At 34.9% G+C, this 20,000-nt stretch overlaps 4 protein-coding genes across 7 annotated transcripts; all 4 read right to left on the reverse strand.

Annotated features, from left to right (window-relative positions):
• Positions 1-2,097: 2,097 nt before the first annotated feature.
• Positions 2,098-10,961, reverse strand: LOC137636370 (uncharacterized). 4 transcript variants are annotated; one of them, XM_068368780.1, is made up of 3 exons: positions 10,027-10,961; positions 2,858-3,089; positions 2,098-2,302 (listed from the first exon to the last, which is right to left on the reverse strand). In XM_068368780.1, the coding sequence occupies exon 1, from the start codon at positions 10,959-10,961 to the stop codon at positions 10,542-10,544; it is 420 nt and encodes a 139-aa protein (XP_068224881.1). In that variant the 3' UTR covers positions 2,098-2,302; positions 2,858-3,089; positions 10,027-10,541. The 4 variants fall into 4 exon arrangements, with proteins under 4 accessions (XP_068224881.1, XP_068224883.1, XP_068224880.1 ...); XM_068368782.1 differs by lacking the exon at positions 2,098-2,302 and adding an exon at positions 2,457-2,544; XM_068368779.1 differs by lacking the exons at positions 2,098-2,302; positions 2,858-3,089 and adding exons at positions 9,267-9,471; positions 9,628-9,713.
• Positions 3,096-3,792, reverse strand: LOC137636371 (uncharacterized). Its single transcript, XM_068368783.1, has one exon. It carries the CDS (start codon positions 3,790-3,792, stop codon positions 3,373-3,375), a length of 420 nt encoding a protein of 139 aa, XP_068224884.1. The 3' UTR covers positions 3,096-3,372.
• LOC137636368 (uncharacterized) lies at positions 4,533-5,849 on the reverse strand. Its single transcript, XM_068368777.1, has one exon. It carries the CDS (start codon positions 5,847-5,849, stop codon positions 4,533-4,535), a length of 1,317 nt encoding a protein of 438 aa, XP_068224878.1.
• Positions 10,962-11,701: 740 nt separating the features above from the next.
• LOC137636369 (uncharacterized) lies at positions 11,702-15,067 on the reverse strand. Its single transcript, XM_068368778.1, has one exon. The coding sequence runs from the start codon at positions 15,065-15,067 to the stop codon at positions 11,702-11,704; it is 3,366 nt and encodes a 1,121-aa protein (XP_068224879.1).
• Positions 15,068-20,000: the final 4,933 nt, after the last annotated feature.

Raw genomic sequence — 20,000 nt, forward strand, 5'->3', positions numbered from 1 at the left:
CGCCCTATAAACAAGTGTGTATATAGCATTTAGTTTAAAATTTAAAAAACAGGAACTATAAAAATTGTTGGCAAGGCCAGTGTATGTCTTTTTCCGATACACAGATGTTATAAATTCACCATTGTCTCTGCTTACGTTAATGTCTAAAAAAGGTAGAGAGTTGTTGTTCTCTTTTTCTATAGTGAACTTCATATTTTGGTGTTGAATATTTATATGGTTTAAAAACATTTCACTATGCCAAGGTTGTTTAAATAACACAAAAGTGTCATCAACATACCTTCTATAATACACTGGCTTAAAAGTGTCTGGACAACTATTTAAAAAATTTTCTTCAAAAGATGACATAAACATATTTGCAAACAAGGGTCCTAACGGGGAACCCATGGCAACTCCATCGACCTGCGAATAGAGTTGGCCATTAAAAACAAACATGGAGTCTTGCACAGCAAGCTCAAGAAAATTCTTAAAATAATGTCTGTTAAAACCATGAAAAATAACTTGATCGTCATAAAAAATGTTTTCTAAAATAATATTAATTGTTTCATTTAGTGGCACATTTGTAAAAAGAGATTCTACATCAAAACTTGTCATATGTAGATCACCATCTTGTAAAATTATTTGTTGCTGAAACTCACAGCCATTTTTTAGTGAGAACTAGTTACACGAGAAATCACTGAGTAAAGAGACAAGGTGTTTTGATATTTTATAAGACGGGTTGTTATAGGCTGCCATAATAGGTCTGATTGGAACTTCTTCCTTATGTATCTTTGGTAGTCCATATAAAATGCCACCCTTAAAAAAATAGCATTTCTTAAAGAATTTAAACTTGCATTTGTCAGTGGTATGTCCTATGTTAGCACATTTCTTGCAACCATTAAGTTCTTCTAAGCGTCTCAGCTTATGCTCAGGTTCTTATATATTTTATACACTTATGTGTTGCATGGTTTTCCTGGCAAAGAGTGCACCATTTCCTCGGAGAAGCGGCGTCAGCAGTACTAATTCTGTTAGTTTCATTATCCTCATATTTAACATTAACTGCAAGTGATGTAGAAGATTTTCCTCCTTTCCTCCTCCTTTCATTAAACTTCCTTGTTACGTCCATATAACGTTCAGATGCTTCAAAGAAATTTTCCTTTATCTCTTCAAGTGATGGACGTACATGATTAGTCACATTTATTAGCTGAGCTTTAAAGGAGTCATTCATGCCTTGCCAAATGAAATACTGCAAAATATCTTCTACTTTGATTTCCAATGAAGAAAAAGTTTCAGTTACATTAGTAATTTTTCCAATATAGGAAAAAGGATCAGTGCCATACTCAAGCTTCATTTCACTTAATTGCTTAATTACATTGAATTTCTGCAGCGAACGAGAAGCCAGTGCTTCTTTAAGCAATTTCTTAGCATCAGTATAGGTCTGCTTTGAAATTTCAAGATTCTCGAGTAAAATTGAGGCTCTGCCTGATACCTGTTGCTTGAGAAGTAATAGTTTATCTCTCTCAGTGTACAAATATGTGGCAATAGCCGATTCAAACTCAACAAGAAATTTTTCAACATTTTCACTTTCGGTGCTACCGTAAACCGGAAGTGGAACTACAGGACTCTTTAAGAGACTTCTTGCGGTCTCAGAATCCTTGACCTCAGGCTTAGAATCCATCAATTGTAAAACAGCAAAACAGGTATTTAATTTATCTGAGTAACAATCACAAGACTGCAATTCTAATAAGAACTCCTCTTCATTTGTCCCATCTCCATACAAAGACTTATGGATTACAGTATTAAGACTGTTCAACTGATCACTGTACGATACCAATTTAATTTGAACAGCCTTCAACTCAGTTTTATTCATACTCGTGAATTTATCATGTTCATTAAACAACCGTGTTACTTGGCCACGAATATATTTACGAGTCTTTAATTCTACACTCATTTCAATAAAATGTAAAACTTAGACCATGGACCCGCAAACAAACAAAACCCCAACCCGGAAGCTAACCAGACAGCAAAAACAGCACCTTACTTAAGCCCCACGTTGGGCGCCATCTTGAAAAAACTTTACAACGTAATTGGAAAATTAATACAAAGCATAATTATCTTATTTTAATGAAACCTTCATAAAATTGTGAACTTTGAAAACTTTAATTAAACAACGAAGCAATTGAATATATAATAAAAATGGTTTCATGTATTGCTGCTCAAATTAAAACCAATGCTGTTGTTGCTGCTGTCGAAGATGATCGCCTTAAATGGAGGTCAAAGCGATGGTCAAGCATCTCCCACTTCCAATGACCATTTTCAAGAACCCCTAGATAAGTATAAAATACAAAATATCAGTTACGCTTCAAGTGGTGACTCAAAATTATCGAAATCACTAATAAAGTATTCAAACATAGGAATGCCATTCCAATATATATAGTGTATCAATAATGGATTTCACTTAACATTATCAAATAATAATTCCCTAAAGGCAATGGTCCACTTTGCGTATTAAGTATATCACTAGTATACAACGAGCCAATTTGACAGTAAGGCCGAACGAATAACCACCTAAGTAGTAAAAATAACTAATGTAAATAAACTACTAATTAACGTAAAAGTGGCAAAAATGAGAGAATACCAAAATATGATACAAAATTTAATTTATCTAACCAGCTCAAAGTAACTGAAGATAAATGAATCTCTCAATTATGACTGGGAAATTATAATATGGCAATTCCATAAAAATTGTAAATGATATGAATATTAACCAAGGGTATATTTATTTGTGGGGGCTAAAAAGCAAAGCAAGGGACTTTCATTATCAAATGAACTATGGATTATAAATCACAAAATTTAAATGACCTTTAAAATGATGACGTACCTCACAACCCATACTGTCCGTGTATGCTGTTCGTAAATGAAACAAATCACAATTTCTGTGTTGGCTCTTGATGAGGCTTCCAAGGAGAAGGCAACGTAAGATGCGGATCCATGGTACAAATCACTTATTTTTTCACCATGACGATAAAGAGGCCAGCAAATCCAATGTTGTCACTGGTGAAGATGGCTAAGAACTAACTATATTTTCATGGAAAGCCGTCCACTTCTCCTTTCTGTAAGAAATGTATAACGAGCAGCAAGTCTCTTCAACGACCCCAACCATCTTAAGTTTTAACAGGTTATTAAGGAATTGTCATCATTTTATGTAAACCAAAAATATTTAAATACTAAAAATGAAAGTTAAAATAAAAACAATCCTTTACAAACTTACCAAATTACCATATTATAAAAAGAAACAGAAAACAAGAAATAACTGTTATTTTTCAACACTCCCGGGGAAGAAATCAAATTTTACATAAGAATTATGTAAATTTGATCAAATAAAGAAAAAAAATATTAGTCTGAAATATCATCGTTTAGAATGGTTTTGAATTTTTGCCGTGATATCTCAGCAGCTTTTCTCTGTGGACGTTTTCTAGAAACGTCCATGGAAGGAATCTCTTCTTTCGATGCTACAGCATCCTCATCATCATCATCTGATCCTACAGCATCCTCATCAGACTCCTTCCTCAAGAGTGGTATTAAAGAAGTAACATGCCTTTTAGTTATTTCATTGGTTTTACCCTTCAGAACTTTCGCAGCAGTTACCTCTCCGTTGATATTCTTGAAAACTTCTTTGACAATTCCCATAGGATAATTAACAGGTTTATATCCATCCTCCTTAATCAGCACAATATCGCCGATACTCATTTGTTTATGGTTTACAGGAGTATATCTATCCTTCTTATCAGTAGCTTGTTTAATTAAATTGTTCATGAATTCCCGATGATAGATTTCCAGCAAGTTAGTTCTAATTTGTTTCAGCTTCTCATAAGTTGTTTTAATTTTATGAACAACATCAAAGTCGACCTGAAAATCCTCATCAGAATCAGGGTCAGCTTGTAATGCAGGAATAATATTCAAAGAGACCAATGAATATCCATGAATAAGTTCCTGGCGTTATAGGGGTTGGTACATCATTAGAACAATCTCTTAATGCTTCTTTAAATGCAATCGGCCTTCTATTGATCAAATGTACAGCATGACAAACAAGATATTCAAAATCCCTAAATTCAATGACATTATTTCTGATTGACTTCCGTATCATATGCTTGGTCATTTTGACTACGCTCTCAACCAATCCTCCAAGCTGACTGCAGCCCTTATAGTACTGTTGAAAATGGACTTTCTCAACATTATTATCAGTTAAATACTGAACACTCTCGGCATCCTTCAGGAAATCCTGAATAATATTGGCTCCTGCTACTATTTGCGTACCCAAATCACTTACTATAAACTGAGGGACTCCATAGTCGAAAGAATGCAGTGACAAAGCACGCAAAAACTCTTCAACTGTCATATCCATACAGATCTTAAGATTAACTGCTCGTGTGAACATGCATGAAATAAGGATCCAAACCTTGACTTTATCTTTCCCTTGTCTCACATAAAATGGACCACAATAATCAAGGTATACATTACCAAAAGGTTTATCAGATGGACTCAATCTAAATTCCCTATAAGTTCCCTATAAGTTTGACAGGTCTTTGGTTATATCTCCGGCATACAACACATTCCTTCAGAATCCTTTTAACTGTTGAGAAGAATTTTGGTATCCAGAATTTCCTACGTAATTCTGTCAAAAGGGCATAGCAACCAGCATGTTTCAAAAGCAAATGTTCATCCAATATAATAAGTTTTGTTAGAGTACTCTCTCTTGATAAAAGAATAGGATAAGTTTGGTTGGTTACACTGCGCTTCTCATTAAATTTACAATTCACTCTTATTAAATTATGAGTGTCTGGATACAAATTCAACTGTGATATCAAATTAGGCATAGCCATCTTGGTTTTAGAGTTACTACTTAAATAGTCAAAAACATCTGGAAAATTTATTTGTTGATCCCTAGAGATGATTTGAGTCAAAGCCTTAGAGCGGAGGTCCTTCTTATCAAAGCCATGTGACTTGTTTATAAACCCTTTCCATCGATCCCAGCATTCCAGAACTTTCGCATGTATAGATATCAACTTATTCATATTTGAATATCTATCTAGAGGTATTAAGTGCTCTAGTTTTACAGTTTGGCTTTCTTTTATACTGGTTGATGCACTATGTGCCTCAATGGTTTCTAAATTCTCGACCATTGGTACCTTGAAACCTAAAATGTCACTTCTACTAGCTTGATCGAGATCACGTATATTGGGACCCTTATGGTAATTAGACTTCATTAAGCTTTTGAATGACAGACATCGTGTAATTTTGTCGGCTGGGTTGTCCATTCCACTCACGAAGGAGAATCCAACACTTCTCCCCTCACATAACTTTATTATATGATTCAGTTTGTTCATTACGAACACTGACCTTTTCTGCATTTTATCAAACCTATGAGAAAATGACTTAAGCCACGACAGGGCAACAAAACTATCTGAGAATAGCCCCAAGTCAACTATTTTGATGGGCACCAGGCACTGTGTGCCACTCAGTTCATTATAGGTATCCAACAAAACCTCAGTACCCAAACATATAGCCTGTAATTCGAGTGAAGGAATGGACTTTTCATGCAATTTGGATCCAATGTTTCTGTTTTTCGCTAATACAAAGCTTCTTTCACCACTTCTTATATTGCATAAATATACAACAACTCCATAAACTCTTTTGCTAGCATCAACATAAGCCTCAAGTTTATATTCATCTGTCCTTTCACCAACACATCTCTGAAGCTCAAAAACAGGAGCAGAATTTACTTGGTTTGCAATATTTTTCCATTCCTTTTGTTGAAAGTCTCTAAGTTGTGCATCCCATCCAAGCGTTCTCTCACATTGCAAGTCCTGCATAAAAAGTCTAGCTCTGTTAAGAAGAGGACCATTTATGTTGAAAACATCATAATTAGATGCAATGGATCGCAAAATTTCCCTCTTTGTATTAGCCTTTTCATCAAGGCCCAATTTCCTGGTTGAAATTGTATCACTCCCTCGATTCTAGATCATCCCAAGTAATTTCACCTCCATCTCAGATTTCTTGCATCCTACATCCGATTGCATATTTTCTCCATCAATTTTATCTTGTAGTGTAGAATCATTAGAAAACATCTGCTGTAGTTCAAATTTGTAAGGACCAAAAATACCCTGTAAAATCTCATATATCCAATTCAAGGTTTCAGATGATTCACAAGTAAATCCACCATTATCCATATAGAAGAGCTGATACATTATCCATTTTGCATTTCTTAGTCTAGGATTATCATTCTTGCTATCCAGTACTAAAATTTTGAAAAGAGCCAACATCAAAATTGTAGGACTGCATCGAAGTCCAAAAGGAAGACGAACATTTTTGTAGGCAATTATAGAGAAATCCCCTTTCTTAACATTCTTATACCACAAAAAGAGTAACTTCTGCTGATCAAGCTCACTGAGTGCAATTTGATTGAATGCTTTCTTAATATCGAAGATGAGTAATTTAGATCCAAATCTCAAATGAAGCATTGCAGACTTTATCTTTTGATTGAGTGATGGGCCAGCATACATAGCCTGATTATGATTGACCGTCATCACACTGGACCTGCTAGGTTCACAAACATTGGACAGGAAAACAACTCTGCATTTTGTTGTTTCCCGATCTAGTCTAAAAACTCCCATGTGTGCTAAAAAACTGCACTCAGGATGCTCATCCATGTACCTTTCTAGATTTGGTACTCTTTCAATTATTCCAAGTTTTGCTTGTTCTTTAAAATTTTCATTCATAAGTTCCAAATTTGCCTTGTTCCTTTGTAATTTTCTCGTGTTGGATCTCAATACAGCCTTTGCAAGGTTGAAATTCCGTCCAAGCAAATGACAGCTCTTTTCATTCCATAGAAGAGGCATCTCTAGCCTTCCTTCCTCGTTTCTTCTTGCGTTATCAAGGGTAAACTTAATCAAATTTGCATTACAATCTGACATCAAGTTTGAATCTTCAGGGTCTGGTTCATAAATAGATTTCTCATACACAGACCGCAGCATCTCCTCAGTTGCACGTCTCAGCTCTGATTCTTCAATCATACCTTTATCATTTAAAATAGCGAAGTTAGCTTGAAACTCCACCTCGCATTCCAAACTTAAGCCACTTGGCTCACCCATAGAACTTCCAAATCCAATATACTTGCAGCATTCATCTATGCCATCAAATACAGGGGATTTGTTTCCATTTAACTCACATGTTTCCTCATAATCGGCAACCGAGCGAGTGCGCTCCGAACACCAAGAACAAGAAAAATCCTTTGAAAGATAAGGTAGATTCTGTTGCATAATCTTGACATTACCCATTAACATCACTCCTGCAGCTGATCCCAAATAAACAGATGGGTGATCATTGCCAAATTTTACTGAAAACTCTAATAAACAATGGGCATCATTTGTACCGAGTATCAAGTCAATATCCTTTATTTTATCACTACCATCAGTCAAATATTTATCAGCTAATTTGAAGCCTTGTTTGGCAAAGGCCCTGGCCACTTCTGAAATTCCTGGCAATGACAAATTTATATCTATGCTTGGTACACACAATGCATGTATTACAAATGCCTTATCATTAAAGTTGCACTTTAATTCAACTATCTTGGATTTATACTTCTTACTTGAATTAAAACCATTGACTGTTAAAGAGACATTATCTTCTAACACTTTCAACCTATTATCACTTGCAAGTTTTTCAGTTACAAAACTGGTCTGACAGCCACAGTCCTTCAAACCTCTAACAAGGGCTCCATTCAACATTTCACAGGTAAAAGTTGGCAAAACAGAGGCGCCATCAGTGGTATGCAAAGCCTTAGTTATAATCATTACATCACTTGAAGTTTCCCTGTGTTTTGAATTACCTGCTTTTACTTCCTTGCTACCTCTCACGTTCATTTGTAGTTTTTCATCATGAGATTTTTCACCTTGATGATCACACAAAAATGAAAAATGCCAACCCTTAAAAAAATAGCATTTTTTAAAGAATTTAAACTTGCATTTGTCAGTGGTATGTCCTATGTTAGCAAATTTCTTGCAACCATTAAGTTCTTCTAAGCGTCTCAGCTTATGCTCAGGTTCTTATATATTTTATACACTTATGTGTTGCATGGTTTTCCTGGCAAAGAGTGCACCATTTCCTCGGAGAAGCGGCGTCAGCAGTACTAATTCTGTTAGTTTCATTATCCTCATATTTAACATTAACTGCAAGTGATGTAGAAGATTTTCCTCCTTTCCTCCTCCTTTCATTAAACTTCCTTGTTACGTCCATATAACGTTCAGATGCTTCAAAGAAATTTTCCTTTATCTCTTCAAGTGATGGACGTACATGATTAGTCACATTTATTAGCTGAGCTTTAAAGGAGTCATTCATGCCTTGCCAAATGAAATACTGCAAAATATCTTCTACTTTGATTTCCAATGAAGAAAAAGTTTCAGTTTCATTAGTAATTTTTCCAATATAGGAAAAAGGATCAGTGCCATACTCAAGCTTCATTTCACTTAATTGCTTAATTACATTGAATTTCTGCAGCGAACGAGAAGCCAGTGCTTCTTTAAGCAATTTCTTAGCATCAGTATAGGTCTGCTTTGAAATTTCAAGATTCTCGAGTAAAATTGAGGCTCTGCCCGATACCTGTTGCTTGAGAAGTAATAGTTTATCTCTCTCAGTGTACGAATATGTGGCAATAGCCGATTCAAACTCAACAAGAAATTTTTCAACATTTTCACTTTCGGTGCTACCGTAAACCGGAAGTGGAACTACAGGACTCTTTAAGAGACTTCTTGCGGTCTCAGAATCCTTGACCTCAGGCTTAGAATCCATCAATTGTAAAACAGCAAAACAGGTATTTAATTTATCTGAGTAACAATCACAAGACTGCAATTCTAATAAGAACTCCTCTTCATTTGTCCCATCTCCATACAAAGACTTATGGATTACAGTATTAAGACTGTTCAACTGATCACTGTACGATACCAATTTAATTTGAACAGCCTTCAACTCAGTTTTATTCATACTCGTGAATTTATCATGTTCATTAAACAACCGTGTTACTTGGCCACGAATATATTTACGAGTCTTTAATTCTACACTCATTTCAATAAAATGTAAAACTTAGACCATGGACCCGCAAACAAACAAAACCCCAACCCGGAAGCTAACCAGACAGCAAAAACAGCACCTTACTTAAGCCCCACGTTGGGCGCCATCTTGAAAAAACTTTACAACGTAATTGGAAAATTAATACAAAGCATAATTATCTTATTTTAATGAAACCTTCATAAAATTGTGAACTTTGAAAACTTTAATTAAACAACGAAGCAATTGAATATATAATAAAAATGGTTTCATGTATTGCTGCTCAAATTAAAACCAATGCTGTTGTTGCTGCTGTCGAAGATGATCGCCTTAAATGGAGGTCAAAGCGATGGTCAAGCATCTCCCACTTCCAATGACCATTTTCAAGAACCCCTAGATAAGTATAAAATACAAAATATCAGTTACGCTTCAAGTGGTGACTCAAAATTATCGAAATCACTAATAAAGTATTCAAACATAGGAATGCCATTCCAATATATATAGTGTATCAATAATGGATTTCACTTAACATTATCAAATAATAATTACCTAAAGGCAATGGTCCACTTTGCGTATTAAGTATATCACTAGTATACAACGAGCCAATTTGACAGTAAGGCCGAACGAATAACCACCTAAGTAGTAAAAATAACTAATGTAAATAAACTACTAATTAACGTAAAAGTGGCAAAAATGAGAGAATACCAAAATATGATACAAAATTTAATTTATCTAACCAGCTCAAAGTAACTGAAGATAAATGAATCTCTCAATTATGACTGGGAAATTATAATATGGCAATTCCATAAAAATTGTAAATGATATGAATATTAACCAAGGGTATATTTATTTGTGGGGGCTAAAAAGCAAAGCAAGGGACTTTCATTATCAAATGAACTATGGATTATAAATCACAAAATTTAAATGACCTTTAAAATGATGACGTACCTCACAACCCATACTGTCCGTGTATGCTGTTCGTAAATGAAACAAATCACAATTTCTGTGTTGGCTCTTGATGAGGCTTCCAAGGAGAAGGCAACGTAAGATGCGGATCCATGGTACAAATCACTTATTTTTTCACCATGACGATAAAGAGGCCAGCAAATCCAATGTTGTCACTGGTGAAGATGGCTAAGAACTAACTATATTTTCATGGAAAGCCGTCCACTTCTCCTTTCTGTAAGAAATGTATAACGAGCAGCAAGTCTCTTCAACGACCCCAACCATCTTAAGTTTTAACAGGTTATTAAGGAATTGTCATCATTTTATGTAAACCAAAAATATTTAAATACTAAAAATGAAAGTTAAAATAAAAACAATCCTTTACAAACTTACCAAATTACCATATTATAAAAAGAAACAGAAAACAAGAAATAACTGTTATTTTTCAACACTCCCGGGGAAGAAATCAAATTTTACATAAGAATTATGTAAATTTGATCAAATAAAGAAAAAAAATATTAGTCTGAAATATCATCGTTTAGAATGGTTTTGAATTTTTGCCGTGATATCTCAGCAGCTTTTCTCTGTGGACGTTTTCTAGAAACGTCCATGGAAGGAATCTCTTCTTTCGATGCTACAGCATCCTCATCATCATCATCTGATCCTACAGCATCCTCATCAGACTCCTTCCTCAAGAGTGGTATTAAAGAAGTAACATGCCTTTTAGTTATTTCATTGGTTTTACCCTTCAGAACTTTCGCAGCAGTTACCTCTCCGTTGATATTCTTGAAAACTTCTTTGACAATTCCCATAGGATAATTAACAGGTTTATATCCATCCTCCTTAATCAGCACAATATCGCCGATACTCATTTGTTTATGGTTTACAGGAGTATATCTATCCTTCTTATCAGTAGCTTGTTTAATTAAATTGTTCATGAATTCCCGATGATAGATTTCCAGCAAGTTAGTTCTAATTTGTTTCAGCTTCTCATAAGTTGTTTTAATTTTATGAACAACATCAAAGTCGACCTGAAAATCCTCATCAGAATCAGGGTCAGCTTGTAATGCAGGAATAATATTCAAAGAGACCAATGAATATCCATGAATAAGTTCCTGGCGTTATAGGGGTTGGTACATCATTAGAACAATCTCTTAATGCTTCTTTAAATGCAATCGGCCTTCTATTGATCAAATGTACAGCATGACAAACAAGATATTCAAAATCCCTAAATTCAATGACATTATTTCTGATTGACTTCCGTATCATATGCTTGGTCATTTTGACTACGCTCTCAACCAATCCTCCAAGCTGACTGCAGCCCTTATAGTACTGTTGAAAATGGACTTTCTCAACATTATTATCAGTTAAATACTGAACACTCTCGGCATCCTTCAGGAAATCCTGAATAATATTGGCTCCTGCTACTATTTGCGTACCCAAATCACTTACTATAAACTGAGGGACTCCATAGTCGAAAGAATGCAGTGACAAAGCACGCAAAAACTCTTCAACTGTCATATCCATACAGATCTTAAGATTAACTGCTCGTGTGAACATGCATGAAATAAGGATCCAAACCTTGACTTTATCTTTCCCTTGTCTCACATAAAATGGACCACAATAATCAAGGTATACATTACCAAAAGGTTTATCAGATGGACTCAATCTAAATTCCCTATAAGTTCCCTATAAGTTTGACAGGTCTTTGGTTATATCTCCGGCATACAACACATTCCTTCAGAATCCTTTTAACTGTTGAGAAGAATTTTGGTATCCAGAATTTCCTACGTAATTCTGTCAAAAGGGCATAGCAACCAGCATGTTTCAAAAGCAAATGTTCATCCAATATAATAAGTTTTGTTAGAGTACTCTCTCTTGATAAAAGAATAGGATAAGTTTGGTTGGTTACACTGCGCTTCTCATTAAATTTACAATTCACTCTTATTAAATTATGAGTGTCTGGATACAAATTCAACTGTGATATCAAATTAGGCATAGCCATCTTGGTTTTAGAGTTACTACTTAAATAGTCAATAACATCTGGAAAATTTATTTGTTGTTCCCTAGAGATGATTTGAGTCAAAGCCTTAGAGCGGAGGTCCTTCTTATCAAAGCCATGTGACTTGTTTATAAACCCTTTCCATCGATCCCAGCATTCCAGAACTTTCGCATGTATAGATATCAACTTATTCATATTTGAATATCTATCTAGAGGTATTAAGTGCTCTAGTTTTACAGTTTGGCTTTCTTTTATACTGGTTGATGCACTATGTGCCTCAATGGTTTCTAAATTCTCGACCATTGGTACCTTGAAACCTAAAATGTCACTTCTACTAGCTTGATCGAGATCACGTATATTGGGACCCTTATGGTAATTAGACTTCATTAAGCTTTTGAATGACAGACATCGTGTAATTTTGTCGGCTGGGTTGTCCATTCCACTCACGAAGGAGAATCCAACACTTCTCCCCTCACATAACTTTATTATATGATTCAGTTTGTTCATTACGAACACTGACCTTTTCTGCATTTTATCAAACCTATGAGAAAATGACTTAAGCCACGACAGGGCAACAAAACTATCTGAGAATAGCCCCAAGTCAACTATTTTGATGGGCACCAGGCACTGTGTGCCACTCAGTTCATTATAGGTATCCAACAAAACCTCAGTACCCAAACATATAGCCTGTAATTCGAGTGAAGGAATGGACTTTTCATGCAATTTGGATCCAATGTTTCTGTTTTTCGCTAATACAAAGCTTCTTTCACCACTTCTTATATTGCATAAATATACAACAACTCCATAAACTCTTTTGCTAGCATCAACATAAGCCTCAAGTTTATATTCATCTGTCCTTTCACCAACACATCTCTGAAGCTCAAAAACAAGAGCAGAATTTACTTGGTTTGCAATATTTTTCCATTCCTTTTGTTGAAAGTCTCTAAGTTGTGCATCCCATCCAAGCGTTCTCTCACATTGCAAGTCCTGCATAAAAAGTCTAGCTCTGTTAAGAAGAGGACCATTTATGTTGAAAACATCATAATTAGATGCAATGGATCGCAAAATTTCCCTCTTTGTATTAGCCTTTTCATCAAGGCCCAATTTCCTGGTTGAAATTGTATCACTCCCTCGATTCCAGATCATCCCAAGTAATTTCACCTCCATCTCAGATTTCTTGCATCCTACATCCGATTGCATATTTTCTCCATCAATTTTATCTTGTAGTGTAGAATCATTAGAAAACATCTGCTGTAGTTCAAATTTGTAAGGACCAAAAATACCCTGTAAAATCTCATATATCCAATTCAAGGTTTCAGATGATTCACAAGTAAATCCACCATTATCCATATAGAAGAGCTGATACATTATCCATTTTGCATTTCTTAGTCTAGGATTATCATTCTTGCTATCCAGTACTAAAATTTTGAAAAGAGCCAACATCAAAATTGTAGGACTGCATCGAAGTCCAAAAGGAAGACGAACCTTTTTGTAGGCAATTATAGAGAAATCCCCTTTCTTAACATTCTTATACCACAAAAAGAGTAACTTCTGCTGATCAAGCTCACTGAGTGCAATTTGATTGAATGCTTTCTTAATATCGAAGATGAGTAATTTAGATCCAAATCTCAAATGAAGCATTGCAGACTTTATCTTTTGATTGAGTGATGGGCCAGCATACATAGCCTGATTATGATTGACCGTCATCACACTGGACCTGCTAGGTTCACAAACATTGGACAGGAAAACAACTCTGCATTTTGTTGTTTCCCGATCTAGTCTAAAAACTCCCATGTGTGCTAAAAAACTGCACTCAGGATGCTCATCCATGTACCTTTCTAGATTTGGTACTCTTTCAATTATTCCAAGTTTTGCTTGTTCTTTAAAATTTTCATTCATAAGTTCCAAATTTGCCTTGTTGCTTTGTAATTTTCTCGTGTTGGATCTCAATACAGCCTTTGCAAGGTTGAAATTCCGTCCAAGCAAATGACAGCTCTTTTCATTCCATAGAAGAGGCATCTCTAGCCTTCCTTCTTCGTTTCTTCTTGCGTTATCAAGGGTAAACTTAATCAAATTTGCATTACAATCTGACATAAAGTTTGAATCTTCAGGGTCTGGTTCATAAATAGATTTCTCATACACAGACCGCAGCATCTCCTCAGTTGCACGTCTCAGCTCTGATTCTTCAATCATACCTTTTTCATTTAAAATAGCGAAGTTAGCTTGAAACTCCACCTCGCATTCCAAACTTAAGCCACTTGGCTCACCCATAGAACTTCCAAATCCAATATACTTGCAGCATTCATCTATGCCATCAAATACAGGGGATTTGTTTCCATTTAACTCACATGTTTCCTCATAATCGGCAACCGAGCGAGTGCGCTCCGAACACCAAGAACAAGAAAAATCCTTTGAAAGATAAGGTAGATTCTGTTGCATAATCTTGACATTACCCATTAACATCACTCCTGCAGCTGATCCCAAATAAACAGATGGGTGATCATTGCCAAATTTTACTGAAAACTCTAATAAACAATGGGCATCATTTGTACCGAGTATCAAGTCAATATCCTTTATTTTATCACTACCATCAGTCAAATATTTATCAGCTAATTTGAAGCCTTGTTTGGCAAAGGCCCTGGCCACTTCTGAAATTCCTGGCAATGACAAATTTATATCTATGCTTGGTACACACAATGCATGTATTACAAATGCCTTATCATTAAAGTTGCACTTTAATTCAACTATCTTGGATTTATACTTCTTACTTGAATTAAAACCATTGACTGTTAAAGAGACATTATCTTCTAACACTTTCAACCTATTATCACTTGCAAGATTTTCAGTTACAAAACTGGTCTGACAGCCACAGTCCTTCAAACCTCTAACAAGGGCTCCATTCAACATTTCACAGGTAAAAGTTGGCAAAACAGAGGCGCCATCAGTGGTATGCAAAGCCTTAGTTATAATCATTACATCACTTGAAGTTTCCCTGTGTTTTGAATTACCTGCTTTTACTTCCTTGCTACCTCTCACGTTCATTTGTAGTTTTTCATCATGAGATTTTTCACCTTGATGATCACACAAAAATGAAAAATGCCAACCCTTAAAAAAATAGCATTTCTTAAAGAATTTAAACTTGCATTTGTCAGTGGTATGTCCTATGTTAGCACATTTCTTGCAACCATTAAGTTCTTCTAAGCGTCTCAGCTTATGCTCAGGTTCTTATATATTTTATACACTTATGTGTTGCATGGTTTTCCTGGCAAAGAGTGCACCATTTCCTCGGAGAAGCGGCGTCAGCAGTACTAATTCTGTTAGTTTCATTATCCTCATATTTAACATTAACTGCAAGTGATGTAGAAGATTTTCCTCCTTTCCTCCTCCTTTCATTAAACTTCCTTGTTACGTCCATATAACGTTCAGATGCTTCAAAGAAATTTTCCTTTATCTCTTCAAGTGATGGACGTACATGATTAGTCACATTTATTAGCTGAGCTTTAAAGGAGTCATTCATGCCTTGCCAAATGAAATACTGCAAAATATCTTCTACTTTGATTTCCAATGAAGAAAAAGTTTCAGTTACATTAGTAATTTTTCCAATATAGGAAAAAGGATCAGTGCCATACTCAAGCTTCATTTCACTTAATTGCTTAATTACATTGAATTTCTGCAGCGAACGAGAAGCCAGTGCTTCTTTAAGCAATTTCTTAGCATCAGTATAGGTCTGCTTTGAAATTTCAAGATTCTCGAGTAAAATTGAGGCTCTGCCTGATACCTGTTGCTTGAGAAGTAATAGTTTATCTCTCTCAGTGTACAAATATGTGGCAATAGCCGATTCAAACTCAACAAGAAATTTTTCAACATTTTCACTTTCGGTGCTACCGTAAACCGGAAGTGGAACTACAGGACTCTTTAAGAGACTTCTTGCGGTCTCAGAATCCTTGACCTCAGGCTTAGAATCCATCAATTGTAAAACAGCAAAACAGGTATTTAATTTATCTGAGTAACAATCACAAGACTGCAATTCTAATAAGAACTCCTCTTCATTTGTCCCATCTCCATACAAAGACTTATGGATTACAGTATTAAGACTGTTCAACTGATCACTGTACGATACCAATTTAATTTGAACAGCCTTCAACTCAGTTTTATTCATACTCGTGAATTTATCATGTTCATCAAACAACCGTGTTACTTGGCCACGAATATATTTACGAGTCTTTAATTCTACACTCATTTCAATAAAATGTAAAACTTAGACCATGGACCCGCAAACAAACAAAACCCCAACCCGGAAGCTAACCAGACAGCAAAAACAGCAGCTTACTTAAGCCCCACGTTGGGCGCCATCTTGAAAAAACTTTACAACGTAATTGGAAAATTAATACAAAGCATAATTATCTTATTTTAATGAAACCTTCATAAAATTGTGAACTTTGAAAACTTTAATTAAACAATGAAGCAATTGAATATATAATAAAAATGGTTTCATGTATTGCTGCTCAAATTAAAACCAATGCTGTTGTTGCTGCTGTCGAAGATGATCGCCTTAAATGGAGGTCAAAGCGATGGTCAAGCATCTCCCACTTCCAATGACCATTTTCAAGAACCCCTAGATAAGTATAAAATACAAAATATCAGTTACGCTTCAAGTGGTGACTCAAAATTATCGAAATCACTAATAAAGTATTCAAACATAGGAATGCCATTCCAATATATATAGTGTATCAATAATGGATTTCACTTAACATTATCAAATAATAATTACCTAAAGGCAATGGTCCACTTTGCGTATTAAGTATATCACTAGTATACAACGAGCCAATTTGACAGTAAGGCCGAACGAATAACCACCTAAGTAGTAAAAATAACTAATGTAAATAAACTACTAATTAACGTAAAAGTGGCAAAAATGAGAGAATACCAAAATATGATACAAAATTTAATTTATCTAACCAGCTCAAAGTAACTGAAGATAAATGAATCTCTCAATTATGACTGGGAAATTATAATATGGCAATTCCATAAAAATTGTAAATGATATGAATATAAACCAAGGGTATATTTATTTGTGGGGGCTAAAAAGCAAAGCAAGGGACTTTCATTATCAAATGAACTATGGATTATAAATCACAAAATTTAAATGACCTTTAAAATGATGACGTACCTCACAACCCATACTGTCCGTGTTTGCTGTTCGTAAATGAAACAAATCACAATTTCTGTGTTGGCTCTTGATGAGGCTTCCAAGGAGAAGGCAACGTAAGATGCGGATCCATGGTACAAATCACTTATTTTTTCACCATGACGATAAAGAGGCCAGCAAATCCAATGTTGTCACTGGTGAAGATGGCTAAGAACTAACTATATTTTCATGGAAAGCCGTCCACTTCTCCTTTCTGTAAGAAATGTATAACGAGCAGCAAGTCTCTTCAACGACCCCAACCATCTTAAGTTTTAACAGGTTATTAAGGAATTGTCATCATTTTATGTAAACCAAAAATATTTAAATACTAAAAATAAAAACAATCCTTTACAAACTTACCAAATTACCATATTATAAAAAGAAACAGAAAACAAGAAATAACTTTGTTATTTTTCAACATGAACACTTTAACCACCTTTTGTATTGTGTTTCCAGTCTCCCTTTGAAAATAAATACCATTTTAGACCTTATGCATCCCACTCACTGTGCAGGGGTACAACTTTTCAAAATATCCTCTCTATCTTCACAGAATGGCACTTTCGTCTGGTAGCATTTCTCCATTTGCATCCTATATTGTAAAATCTATTAGACAAATATTCTTTTTATCTGCATTCACTTTCCACGCTAGGAATTGTACGTAATTATCATCTTTCATTTTCTACTGTATTCTGGATTTTATTTTACATCTTGTGTATTCTAGTACGACTGTTTTATCTTATATTGCTTTTCAATTTGTTTATTCTTTCTAATCTCACAATTTCTAATTACCTTATAACCAGTCCCCATTATATTTGAGAGCATATGTTACTACTTTAAGGTCCATTTCCCTTACAAACTTTTCGAAACGGCGTAATTAATCAAACCTGCCGTTCATGTATCTTCAATATTAGTTCTAACCTTAAGAGAGTGGTGAATGAAGGCTTCATTCCTAATTCGTTAAAAGGGAGAGCCTACAAATGACGTACGTTAAGTTAATGAGATTAAGTTCTTTAGAAAAAAATCCCTGGTTCAACCAGTGAGGAGATTAGGTCATTAGGAAAATTAAATGGACACCACGTTGCCTAACAACTGTGTTATGTTGAAAGTACATCTCTCTCTCTCTCTCTCTCTCTCTCTCTCTCTCTCTCTCTCTCTATCAATGATGCATTATTTGGAATTGCAGTGTTTGTTCTATTTCATATTACTTTTTCTCTTCCCTTGTGGTTAATGTTCTACCAATAGAATCTGTGTACACATTAATTGCCATAAAAATGATTATGTACACATAAAATTAAAATTATTAAACATTATTATTATTATTATTATTATTATTATTATTATTATTATTATTATTAAATCAGCCAAGGAGGTATTGCGATCGAGTCGGTTTATTTTTGTGTCTGTGGAGAAAATTACTTCAAAATTACTCGACGAATTTTGATGAAATTTTCACCGAAGATAGATCTCGGGTTATAGACGACCTCAATAAATTCTGAAGATGATGCAGATCCGGAATCTAAATCCAGATTTGCATTTTTCTCCATGTTAAAGATAACATCAAAACTACTCGACGGATTTTGACGAAATTTTCTCCTAGATCATGGACGGCCACATTAAATTTTGGAGATGATCCTGAGCTGGATTCGAATTCTAGATCCTGATTTGCATTTTTCCCCATTTTAAAGATATCGTTTAAACAAATTAACGGATTTAGACGAAATTTCCACCACAGATAGATCTTAGGCCATGGACGACTTCATTAACCTTTGGTGGATGTCAGAAATCTGATGGCTAATTGTTACACAAGCTTTCATCCTAGCTGGAAAAACCGAAAGCTAACAGGGTAAATATTCCAAATAGGAAAATAGAAAAGTAAAGAATATAATGTCACAGAGAGATAAAAAAAAGTGAAACAAAGTAAGGTAAACGGTGATATTGAGTAAATTAATAAAACAAAATAAGTACAAGATACACAATAAAATAGCACACAAGCTAACTTGCTCAGCAATATATCTTTCTATTAATACCAAAAAGGAAACGAACGATTACGTTATTCTAGTTATAGAGCAGGTTCATTTTAGTAACAATTTCCTACATAAATAACTAACCTACATTACAGTGCACATGTTACGAGTTGGGAAACCTGTCAAATAAAAGAAAAAAAGTCATGATTCCAGATTAAATTTTCAAGTATTGGGAGAGTAATTTTTCGAGCTCAAAAAATTCAACCCGGGAACTTTTTATACATACGGTTTTAGTTGTTATAGTCTCCTTACGTAGTTGAAGGTTTCTAATTTTGGAGAAAGATCTTTGCAGATTGGGACTGGCTGCAGAGAGAGAGAGAGAGAGAGAGAGAGAGAGAGAGAGAGAGAGAGAGAGAGTCGCATTGACTGATTTATAGAATCGAAACATTTCTTCCAGAATATGTTGATCAGAAAACGACTCTTACGCAACTCTTCCTAATATAGGCACGATAGTTATATTTACGCAACGATGATGAGATACGGACATCATATGCAATTTATTTGCTTCTCAAATTAGCTCTTTCCTCTTGACTGCCTTGGCCCAATTCGACATTTTCCACTTGGCATTTTCAATCACTGTGAAAGAACAGTAATTACGCAATTTTACTTTCACAGGATTCCATATTTTTTACACCTTTTTCATGTGTTATATTCCCTTACTCTGGGTTTGTTATATACTATATTCCCGTAATCTGAGTTTATTATATACTATATTCCCTTACTCTGAGTTTTTTATTTCCTAAGATATTCTAATCTTTCCGTA

The sequence above is a fragment of the Palaemon carinicauda genome, unplaced genomic scaffold, assembly GCF_036898095.1.
Source record: "Palaemon carinicauda isolate YSFRI2023 unplaced genomic scaffold, ASM3689809v2 scaffold28, whole genome shotgun sequence".
Lineage (NCBI taxonomy): Eukaryota > Metazoa > Arthropoda > Malacostraca > Decapoda > Palaemonidae > Palaemon > Palaemon carinicauda.

What these genes read in the sequence shown, in the direction of transcription:
- LOC137636371 (XM_068368783.1), bottom strand. Translation starts at nt 3,792, where the DNA reads ATGAACAATTTAATTAAACAAGCTACTGATAAGAAGGATAGATATACT.
- LOC137636368 (XM_068368777.1), bottom strand. Translation starts at nt 5,849, where the DNA reads ATGCAGGACTTGCAATGTGAGAGAACGCTTGGATGGGATGCACAACTT.
- LOC137636370 (XM_068368780.1), bottom strand. Translation starts at nt 10,961, where the DNA reads ATGAACAATTTAATTAAACAAGCTACTGATAAGAAGGATAGATATACT.
- LOC137636369 (XM_068368778.1), bottom strand. Translation starts at nt 15,067, where the DNA reads ATGAACGTGAGAGGTAGCAAGGAAGTAAAAGCAGGTAATTCAAAACAC.